At 45.7% G+C, this 11,368-nt stretch overlaps 2 protein-coding genes across 8 annotated transcripts; one reads left to right on the top strand and one right to left on the bottom strand.

Annotated features, from left to right (window-relative positions):
- Positions 1 to 292: 292 nt before the first annotated feature.
- LOC125517986 (Pentatricopeptide repeat (PPR) superfamily protein) lies at positions 293 to 3,854 on the bottom strand. 7 transcript variants are annotated; one of them, XR_015609631.1, is made up of 3 exons: positions 2,360 to 3,854; positions 2,144 to 2,195; positions 295 to 998 (listed from the first exon to the last, which is right to left on the bottom strand). XR_015609631.1 is itself a non-coding variant. In XM_048682951.2 (2 exons), the coding sequence occupies exon 1, from the start codon at positions 3,806 to 3,808 to the stop codon at positions 2,429 to 2,431; it is 1,380 nt and encodes a 459-aa protein (XP_048538908.1). In that variant the 5' UTR covers positions 3,809 to 3,854; the 3' UTR covers positions 297 to 998; positions 2,381 to 2,428. The 7 variants fall into 7 exon arrangements, 1 of the variants encoding a protein (XP_048538908.1); XR_015609632.1 differs by having other exon boundaries at positions 2,381 to 3,854; XR_015609629.1 differs by having other exon boundaries at positions 293 to 998; positions 1,887 to 3,854.
- Positions 3,855 to 3,931: 77 nt separating this feature from the next.
- LOC125517987 (large ribosomal subunit protein eL32z) lies at positions 3,932 to 6,111 on the top strand. Its single transcript, XM_048682952.2, has 4 exons — positions 3,932 to 4,086; positions 4,183 to 4,279; positions 5,534 to 5,715; positions 5,804 to 6,111. The coding sequence occupies exons 2-4, from the start codon at positions 4,190 to 4,192 to the stop codon at positions 5,931 to 5,933; spliced, it is 402 nt and encodes a 133-aa protein (XP_048538909.1). The 5' UTR covers positions 3,932 to 4,086; positions 4,183 to 4,189; the 3' UTR covers positions 5,934 to 6,111.
- The last annotated feature ends 5,257 nt before the right edge of the window (positions 6,112 to 11,368 follow it).

The raw sequence follows: 11,368 nt of genomic DNA, 5'->3' as shown, positions 1-11,368 counted from the left end.
TCTTCTGATTATCAGAGATGAAATCAGCCTCCTTAAGGAGGCCTCAGAGTGATCCGTTTTGCTGTTTCTGCGCAATCCTCTGGTAGTTCTCTGTCTATCTTTTTCTAACGCTCTTCCTCTCCTTTTCCCTCCTCGTGGCTAGTTCCTAGTCTGTACAGTTTTGCTTTACCCCATAATGAAAATGCCGAGCTTCTGCAGTTCCGGTAAAAAAATAATGCAAGACTGATACCACTATTTTTTTTTTGACAAACTCGAGATTGATACCCACTAACTTACAAGCAAGTAACCAAAATCATTCATACACGTTGTGGTTTTGCATTTCGCACTTCAGAACGAGCCTTTGTATTTGGACCAACTGAATTTACCCACAATTTCCATCACGGAAAGTTGAACAATGTATACATCTTCAAAAGACCTTCGGTCGGGAAAAAAGACAAGGTATATCAGTTCATTGCAACATTCACATTAAGCAATGTTTTTTCACAAGAAAAAAAATCGATTCCCAGTCTATGAAATGCAAGACAATGTTGTATCTCATCATCAACTCCTCCCTCAGCTTCTCGAATTTGCATTCCTCAGCGGTGTGATCAGTCATAGGTTCATAGCTGACCTCCTGATTTCAAAACATCTCTGCATTCCCCCCTTCTGCAGTCGTGCCCATACGCTTACTAACACCGCCGTGACAGTAGTTTGTCGCCATACAGAAGGCAGACCATCGAACGCAAGGCAAATTCCTTCCCCAAATCACTGGGGAGTTCTTGAGTTCTGCAGTAGTATGTTCAGGAGACACAATAGCCTGTAATCAGCTTGTGAACGTCGAGCCACCGCATGCCCGGCTATTCTGGCCACATGATGTAACAACATAGGTTCATTCAGCTTTGATCTCGTTGGGTGCACCCGGATGGTTCCTTGTCAGAAGGTATTAGGACACTGTAAGGTAAGTCAAATTCTGCATGCCAATCGAGTATCTGATGCTCACGAAGGGCAAAGTTGAAACACTGCACACAAAAAAAGGAAGGAAAAAACATAAAGCAACAACCAACAGCTATGCAGAAGCAGAACAACCTTCATCATAGTCATTACAAACGACGAGTAATCATTTCATGCAGTATGCTGATTCACAGGGGCCATTCTCACATTGTTCATCCTTAAAGAAGAGTGTCGGTGCTGTGGTGCAGGACATATATGAATCAATTGCAATGTACTACCAAACTATCTTAAAAGTTAAAACTGATGCATGGCCAACGAAACACTTCCACCATAAACTGATTTGAACACTTCAAACAGCTAACCATTTTCAGTATCACTTTGTCTCCGCAAATGTGCATTCTACAAAAAGGCGGAGCACTGTCAATCTCAAAAAATTGAAATCTCCCCCATTAAGACTCATACTGTGTTGTTCTTTTGTCCAGAAGACAACACAGGGACCTCAACTTTGCAATGGTAAGTGATTTGCCTTGAGGTTTCAGCACACAATATCAGTAGTCAGCCCTATCTCTACAACGCGATCTCAAATCGTACAAGGTATCATGGCTCCAATCTTTATTCTACATGAATTCTCATGGATCACAGAGTTGGTTCTAAATTCAACAGTGAAAGCACCTGGTCCACTTGGTCAAACACCGATGGGGCAGTGGATATTTCAAAATCTAATCTATGCAACCACAACACTTAAATTCCACTCAACTTACTGCATACTCCACCACTACTCTTCTTGTTAACCTTCACTACACAAATTTGACCACATTAGTTGAGGCTATCCAATGATCTTATTCATTGATCCTTCCTACCCAAAACAAACAAATCACTTGACCAGCATATCCAACAGTCCAACAGCATAACATTGGTTTATGTCACAGGATACAATCAGAAGACAGGAATCCTACCTGAAAATTCAGAACCTTTACCATGCAATTCACAGCACCCCACTAGACAGCATCTACTTCCCGATTCATTCAGTTTCCTTCTAGTGACATCTCAACAATACACTTTTAAATCATACAAGGTAGCATGGCTCCAATCTTTATACTGAATTATCATGGAGCACAGAGTTGGTGCTAAATTGAACAGTGAAAACACCTGATCAAACACCAATGGACCATGGATATTTCAATTATCTTATCTATGCAACCACAAAACTTACATTCTTCTGAACTTAGTGCCTACTCCACCACTACTTTTCTTGTGAACCTACACTGCACAATTTTGAGCAAATTAGTTGAGGCTATCTGATGGCCTTATTCATTGATTCTTCCTACCGAAAACAAATAAATCACTTGCCAAGCATACCAGTCACAGTCCAACAGCATAGCACTGGCGGCCTATGTCATGAAATGCAATTAGAAGATAGGAGCCCAACCTAGTAATTCAGAAACTTTACCAAGCAATTCGCAGCGCCCCACTAGACCGCATCTACTTCCGGATCCATTCAGTTTCCTTTTAGTGACATCTCAAGCTGCTCCATCCTCCGGGCTAGGTCATGTTTCCCAAGATGCCGCAGCCCATCGACTACAACGTTAAAGGTTGGCGCCCGTGGCGCGAACCCAGCCTCACTCATCTCAAGAAGGTAGTTTGCAGCATCCAAGAACCGACCACCTCTCACACACATTTTGACAAGCATCACATACACAGGCCGATTGGGTGGGTGCCCCTTGGACTTCATATCACCAAAAAAGGCGAAAGCATCAGCGAAACGACCTGCCTTGCAGAGCGCCTTGACGATTGCCGCATATAGACTTGGGAAGGGCCGGTGGCCATCCTCAATAGCCGCATAGAACAATCGGAATGCCTCCTCAATTCGGCCAGCCTTGGCCACGGCCGGTAGCATCACTTTGTAAGTTGAGATATCTGGGCACATGCCACGACTGGAAGCATCGGCAAGAAGACCCACGGCGAATTCCACATCACCAGCATCGCAAAGCGCCTGGGCGAGCGAGTTGAACGTGGCCACGTCGGGAAGGACGCCCTCCTTGGTGATGCGGAGGGCGAATGCCTTGGCTTCCTCCAGGCGCCCAGCTCGGACGAGCCCGTCGACGAGGAGGTCCCGGCCGCGCACCGGCGGCCGGAACCCGCGGGACGACATGTCGTCGAGGAACGCCTGCGCCTCCCGGAGCTTCCCCGACGCGCACCAGGCGTCGACGAGCGTGCTGAACGTGGCGCGGTCGGGGGCCACGCCCTTGCGCGCCATGCGGCGGAGCAGCTTGTAGGCGCCGGCAAAGTTGCCGTTGGCGCAGAGCGCGTCCAGAAGGGCGTTGTAGACCTCGGTGGTCTGCGGGCACCCGAAGTGGGGAAGGCGATTGAAGACCTCGACGGCCTGCTCGGCGAGGCGGGAGTGGCCGTAGGACGAGATCACCGCCGAGAAGGTTGCCGGAGAGAGGGGGAGGCCGAGCGCGCGCATGTCGGAGGCCTGGGTCCAGAGGTGGGTGAAGAGGCGCGCGCGGGCGAGCGGGAGGAGCAGCGCGTCGAAGTGATCGGCGGAGGGGGAGAAATTGGGCTTCGCCCGGAGCCACGCGAGGAAGCGGGCGGCGTGGAGGGGCTCGGAGGGGGCAGCGGCGCGGATGACGCGGAGCGCGAGGTCCGGCGGGAAGGGGGACGGCAGGCGGAGGCGGTTCAGGGTGCGCTCCAGGTAGAAGTCGCGCCGTACGATGGTGGAGAGGTGGTTGACCGCCGCGAAGTAGGCGTCCTTGGAGGTGGGGTGCTGCGGCAGCTCATCGGCGCCGGCCGCGTAGTCGGGGAGCGTGGCGAGTCGGCGGAGGCCGAGCCGGTCGCCGAGGCGGCGGAGAACGGCGGCGGAGACGGAGGGCGACATTTCTCGCCTCGCCTCGGCCGCCGCGGCCACACCGAGATTCAGGAGCTAACAGTGGAGCTGGGCTTAGAAACGGAGGCCCACTCTGCAACTGGGCAAGTTATTGCAATGTACCGGGCTTAACTTTCTATTTTTCGGGCTAGACCGCACTGGCCCATTCGAGCCCATGTAACTAGGGTTTGTGGAGGGTATAAAGACTGCGTCGCCTTGCAATTCCATCCCCGCCGCCGCTCTTCTTCCTCCTCTCTTCGTGTTAGGGTTAGGGCCGTTCGCTCCCGAAGGTAGCAAGCAAGCTCGCAGACGAGCTCCCACCTCGTTTTTCCGGGTGATTTTAGCCTCGTTGTCTGATTCGAACTCCTTCTGGTTTTGCCCGACAGATCAGAGATGGCGGTGCCGCTTCTGACGAAGAAGATCGTGAAGAAGAGGGTCAAGCACTTCAAGAGGGCCCATAGCGACCGCTACATTGGCCTCAAGGTATCTACCTCTTCCCCAAGACCTCTATGTAGTGGATATTACAAGTGCCTCATGTTTTGATTGCTTCGTGCAGTTGATTTTACCCGGTTCTAGATCCCGATTGTTAAGCATGCTGTCGTTTCAACTTTCAAAGTTTACCGCGATTCATGGCCTGCTGTAGTATCTTCATTGCATAATCTGGAGGTCTCTGACGTTTTGTAGTATTATTCACTTTTGATACGTAGTCGCTGTATGCCAAATTTACCACTTCTGCTTAGGCTATGTTACTGTGAAATGGCAGTGTTGAAGTCGTTGATTCAGCACGATAGTGTTGTACGATATTAGCGTATGTTGCTGTAGAAATTTATTGTGTTTTCTGAAGGTGGAAACCATTTAGGATATGAACAAGCACAAATTCGATAACCGAACGACTAATGTTTAAATTGAAATTGTTTGTTGCACTTGTACATCAAATCATCAATGAGCATTGGGTTGAAAGATTATAGTAGACACTTAGCCGGGCATTTGTGTTTTAGTTTTACCTTGTTTTATTGATGACTTTGTGAAGAAAGGAAGTGATGGCTTAGTAAAAGGTCTGAGTAAGAAAACATCTTCTTGAGCAAATATTGGGTTAAATGAAGAGGGCCCTAGCCCTTACATTAGTAAGTACTGTGGCTGTCGCAACCTCTTCTACAGCAATTTATTCATGTCTTCATGAAGTGGGATGAATTAAAAAAAGGCGTGGGCTTCATTCTAAGTATGAATGCTTTGCTTAGACTTCTCCCAACACTTGTTTACCAATGTGCGCTCAAGAAGTCATGTTTTCTGCATGATTAGTACCTTCTCTCTGATCCTTTCAGCTTAACTACTTCTACACTGTTATGTAACCTTGAGCTGAGCAGCATTTTCTTGGTGTGTTATTCTTCTATTTTGTGTTCTATGATTTTTTTGTTGCAAGTATACCCCCATACACCAAAGCCAGCAAGCGATTTGTTGCTTTGCTCAATTATAATTATTTTTGTGTTATCCGATTGTACAAGTATGGCTAGGCAACTTATTGTGTAGGATGGTAACTGCTTGTAATTTACCATTGTTTCTGAATGTCATAAAATTATTATTGTCCATTATAGAGTCCACAAGGAGCAGGTGATGCCAGGTTGTTTGGTATTTCAGATGTGTTGAATCTTGTCTTTTCATCTCTTCTGGACTTGTCCTCTTGTTTATTGTGTATAATGTTTTGCTTAAACTGAACAATATTTTCATTTTTGATTGTAGCAAAGCTGGCGCAGGCCAAAGGGTATTGATTCCCGTGTCAGGAGAAAGTTCAAGGGATGCACCTTGATGCCCAACATTGGCTACGGTTCTGACAAGAAGACCAGGCACTACCTTCCCAACAAGTTCAAGAAGTTTGTTGTCCACAATGTGTCTGAGCTGGAGTTGCTTATGATGCACAACAGGTAATGGGTGTCTATCATGCCTTGTACAGTACTGTCTTCCACTATTATGGTCATGCTAATCGTAATATGCCTTGTTTCTTGCAACCAGGACCTACTGTGCGGAGATCGCCCACAACGTCTCCACCAAGAAGCGCAAGGACATCGTTGAGCGTGCTGCGCAGCTCGACATCGTGGTTACCAACAAGCTTGCCAGGCTCCGCAGCCAGGAGGATGAGTAGACTGTCAGGTGCTATGTTTTGGTCTGGTTCGTATGTAGGAAAGTACTCCGCTGTTCTTCGTTGTGTGACTGTCAGGGATATCTGTTATTCCAACCTTTTTGCTACCAGTGCCGACTGTAATGTGTCAAAGATCTACTATTGCCTTTATAATCTAGATCCCATTGCCAATTGCTGAAAAGCGTGTGTTAAATTGGGGTTTGGGTCTGCTTTATATTCCGGTGATAAAATTTGAAACATCTGTTTGGGAACTTGTGATCTTGTCACGTTGTTCTGAGACTAAGGGAGACTCAATCTGGTGGGACATGGTCTGTACCTGCTGGAACATAAAACTCCCATTTCTGATTCATTTCATGGGTTTTATGCACTTTGCACAGGGACGTGTTATATGGCACAACCGTTTTTTTTCCGTACTACCGCAATATAAGATGTTTATACTTTTTCCTGAATCAGATGTATATAGGCATGTTTTAGTGTGTTTTCATTCATTTGAACTTTGTTTGTTTGTATGTTGTTCATATTGAAATATCCAAAACATCTTATATTTATCATTGGAGGGAGTACCATATATACCAACTAAACCGAGTTAAGCTCTGGCTCATGTCACAAACGAAACGGAACTGGTAACAATCATGTAATCATGGTCCGATCTCTGTCAGACGCCTACCAGAATGTTGCAGCACAGTAGCGGACAGCAGTGAAGGCATCGAGAGTGGTTGGTGTTGGTCCGTTTGATAACAAGAGGCAGAGCCCAACACATGGGTTGCCTTGCAATGGTCATTCTCATCTTCTATGGCATGTAACCAAGAGCTTTATCTTTTTCTGTAGATATGTTTTCTCATAACATTTGATCTTTTGAACCATGTGCTCAAATGACGAATCATTTATATCACTAAATTTTTCATGTTGAGTTTTTCAAAATCAGATCTCATGTTAATAGGTTTTGACAAACTTTTTATTCACAGAAAAACTGAAGACAGAAAAACAGAAACTGCCAAAGCAAACAAACTGAGAACACAGTTGTGTTTTTTTTTCTTCAGGATGCACATCTGTGCTTCTCGTGAAAGCACATGTTGCGCTTTTGCAGGAAGCACAGTTGTGCTTCTCATGAAATCACAACTATGCTTCCTCGCTTCTCGTGGAATAAACATCACTTCCGCAAGAAAAGTCGACCAAAGCCTAGAAAAAATCAAGCAAATGCCCAAAGCTGAAAAAACAAATAAAAATCCTAAAAAGTGTGCCAAAAAAAACAAGCGGCACGGTGGCTGATGCACCCCTTTGCTTTTTTTAGGGGAAACATGCAATGCTTTATTGATCAATGGAACGGTTTACAAAAATAAATAGAGTATCAAAGGGTTGTAGAAGCCAAACATGGCGCCCGTCACCCAAATGCAAAGCATGTCTAGCTAAACTATGCGCCTCCGTATTGAAGTGACGTTCTTCATGAGCAAAAGAGATAGCCTGAAAATCACCACAACCGTCCTTTATTTCTCTGACGATTGGGCCAGTGATACCATGAGTTCCTAAGTTGATGTCATTGATGGCGGAGAGACAGTCCGAGGCCGCTGTGATGTTTTGGAGTAGCAAGTCCCTCCCCAACGATAGCGCCTCACGACACGCCAAAGTTTCCAAAATGTGTGGGTCGGTCAGCCCGTGAAAAACCACAGCCGAAGAACCCATGTACACACATTGTCCATCCCGGCATACAGCGCTGACCGCACCAATAGGTGGGCTTCTACACACTACACCATCCACATTAATCTTCACATATCCATGCGGGGGCAGGATCCATTTCCTTGCCTGTTCCTGCGGCTGGCGAGCATGTGATAACACCTGTGATGGTTGAGCCAAAGCTAGATCAGAGAGATACCTATTGATGAAAGAAAAGGTCGCCAAAGGGCTTTGGTGCTCTCCTTCATGGATCAATTTCCTCTGCGCCAACCATATCGCCCAGAAGGTAACAACAACTCGGATCATTTCTGCATGTGATACCGCAGCAAGTATACTGAAGAGCCAAGATTTTGCGTCAGGTTCCACCGTGGCCAGAATGTGCTCAACCAGCTCCGTCGAAGCCAAACATGACGCACCCCTTTGCTAGCTCTCAAAAAGAAGATAACCCTTTGCTCGCTTGGAAATTGGGCGAATCCTATTTGGAGCCCGTGGGCGAAAAATTGATCCTGTGACGCCCATGCGAGGCTAGTTGGGCGAGCCCAGTATGCGGATCGCTTCGCTGCTACTTTTTTTTGGTTTTCTTGTTGTTGTTTATTGTACGTTTTTTCTTCAGTTTTCTGTGTTTGTTTTTCTCTTAATTAATTTTATTTATTTTCTTAGTTATTCTTGTACATTTTTCTGTTCTTCTGTTTGTTGGTTTTTTTCCTACTTTTTGGCTTTCTGTTTTAGGTATATCTTTTCTTTTTGTTTTATTTCTTTTTTTACATTATTTTGGGTTTCTATTTTCTTCATTTTTATTTTTAAATTTAAAAAATTAGTTTTATAAATTAATATTTTTTGAATATATGGTAACTTTTTTGAAACACGGGGTTACCTTTTTAAACATACGCTGAACTTTTTGTAATATGTAGTGATATTTTTTCATATACGGTGAGTATTTGTTAAATACATCGAGCAATTTTTTAGCTATTTTTTCTCAAATATAAACTAATTTTTTTTCGAATATATGGTGATTTGTGTTATATAGGGTGAACTTTTTAAATGCACACTGAACATTTTTAAACACAAGTTGAACTCTTTAAAATAAACAAACATTATATACACATTTGATTTTTAATTGACTTTTAAACATTATAATTCATAAATATATTTTTATTTTTGTTTTATGCACTCAGTTATTTAATATTTTCACCCGAAAATTTAATGAAAATGGCGGCTACATTTCGGGCCGATTTAAGCTAGCATGGGTGTTTCGTCTTTTATATGACGCCTGTGTCCGTCATACAGGGGACTCTAAAAATTGGAGCCGGTTCGCCTCGGTCTTCTGCAAATTTATAATCTGGTGTTTCCTCAGATGCAGATCATGTTGCTTGCACCCTCAGTTTCTCATCACTGGTTTGTAGCTCAAGACGTCTTCTCATGTTGCAGTAGTTCCTTCTTGGCTCAGCAACTAACATAAGATAACGAGGCGTTTTCTGGTCAACACTTCGTTTTGTGGCCATAAAACACCACCTGCATTTTGTAGCTTTTTTTTTTTTCCCTTTTTCATTTTCTCGGTGGAATTAGCTAAGCTTTAAAAAAAAGCGGCTAGGGTTTCTGCCTCCCATCGGAAGCACCGCCGATCTTCCACGTCTCCTGTGGCCTTAGGGCCATGGGTGCGCGGTGGATCCCGGTCCTTACTGGCGGGAGGGCTTCGTTTTCAGGTGCTTCTTCAAGTTTTGTTAGAGTTTGTGTCCTGCTCAAGAAGACGAGATGGCGGCGACTTCTTGAAGATGGAATATGGTTCTTCCCGCCTAGCCCCCGTCCTAGTGTGTGTCTAGCATCGTCGGAGGCCGTGTGTCTCTGGCAGATCTCACGAGATTTGGTCGGTAGTTGTCTTTGATTGATCCGCTCGGATCCGGTCTTTGTTCGTCTTTGCTCATGTGTCTTCAGGTTGGATCTTTTCGATCTAAAATTCTCTTCATCGGCGGCAGTTGCTGTTCTGGTGCGTTGATGGGACCTTAGCACGACGGCTTCCTGACTGTTTACTACAACAAATTGTGCCTGGCTCCGACGAGGGAGGGGCGATGACGGCGACGCGCCTTAGGCTCGCTTCAGTGCTTGCAGTCGTCGCTAGGTGGTCTATAAATCTTGATGCATTTTTTTATTATTTCTAGTGTTCGTTGTACTGCCATAACTGAAAATGAATATATCGACAGTTTTCCGCAAAAAAAAAAAGAATTAGCTAAGCTTTTTTCTTTTTTAGTTCAACTCAAAACGTAGGAAGATTCCACATTCTGGATGGCCTCTCCACGCCAGTGAATGAATGAATCGAATAAAGGGCCTTTTCTTCCGGTTCACTCTTTGCGCAGCCGGAGCAGTGTCCCCTCCGCCCCAAAGACAAAAGAGAAGGAACAGTCCATCGTCGATCGACCCGGCCGCATGTTAGGTATAGTAGAAGCTTTTATGGCGAGCCTCCCGCGGCCGCTACAGCCTACACCTGTAAGCCCACAGTATCGCTCGTACAAAGCGATCATCATCCACAATGCCCATTCCTTTTCCCCCATTCCTTCGCTGCGCGGGAAGATATGCGCCTCTGCCTTTTCCGTCCCCAAGCCCACGATCAGGGCCTCAAAGCTCATACAAGACCGAGAGCACCTCAGCTACTGCTGCGGATGCAACAATAGCGACGCGCCGAGAGATGTGCAGCGAGTAGGTCGCCTTTCTTCTCTGGGATGCAGGAGGGTGCGTTGTGCCTAACACTGCAGGCTCCTCAGTGCCAGTACCACACAGACTACCTGTTTTTTTTTCCTAATATTGTTGGGTACCGTCACAGCTATGCCAATCAGTCGGAAGTGTGATTAGACGTGTGGTTGGCACGTGATTGCACATGATTTTTATTGTGGGAGATTAATAACCATGGCAGATTTCACCGTGAAATTTTCCACGTAAGAGCATGCCTAGTAGTACAACCAACTGCTAGCTATATAATGTTATCATGTCATTCATAGTCATTATTTAGTCACTTATAGAAGCACACGTATAACTAAACTCTTGCATGAGAGCACACCCTTCTTCAATTTTCATGTATCTATCCTTCACATGGACAAAATTGTCATGTACTTGCTCTAATAAGCAACTCAAACGAGCTAATTTATCATTATTGAGGTAGTAGTCGTCAAAGATAGAGAAGTTCGACCGTTTACTATCCAAACGTCATCAGTTTCCGAACAGAAGCAGTGGCATATATGAATTCCGGTAACAAATCACGCACAAGGAAATTTAGGCACCAGACATGGACTCATGGACGCAACCGGCCAGCCTGCTTTTCGCAAGGACATGCACGCACTTTCCCTTTCCCTGCCAGAGTGGTAACATCATCCACACAGTTCCCAGCAGCAGCAGTAACATCCATGCATCACGTAGCGTAGGCCGAGCTTTACTACTCCGAGCTTTGGCTAGGGGTAGGAAAGTTGACCTGCGAGGCCTCGCAATTCATCTCCGCCTTCGCTTTGCCGCTGTTTGTTGGTTCGTATAGCTAGCTAGGGCGTGATGAGCGGCAGGACGTACGTACGGTGAAACCAAAGTCAAGGGAGAATCTATCACCGGGCTACGTAGCACAGCACACTTGCGCTCGGCCGTTATTGGCATTCATGTTGGTGGCAGGGGGACTTGGCGGTACGCCACGGCAAGAGCTACACCAGCGTCGCCGTTTGGCCCAAGGGCTCCGGGCAAGATGGGCATGAGCCTAGCATTGATTGGTAAATGGATGATGGTAAGATGGATTT

Source organism: Triticum urartu, chromosome 7A (assembly GCF_056163025.1).
Source record: "Triticum urartu cultivar PI428250 chromosome 7A, HENAU_Tu73, whole genome shotgun sequence".
Taxonomy (NCBI): domain Eukaryota; kingdom Viridiplantae; phylum Streptophyta; class Magnoliopsida; order Poales; family Poaceae; genus Triticum; species Triticum urartu.
The sequence above is the reverse complement of the archived record's forward strand: the minus strand, read 5'-3'. Positions and strand labels throughout refer to the sequence as shown.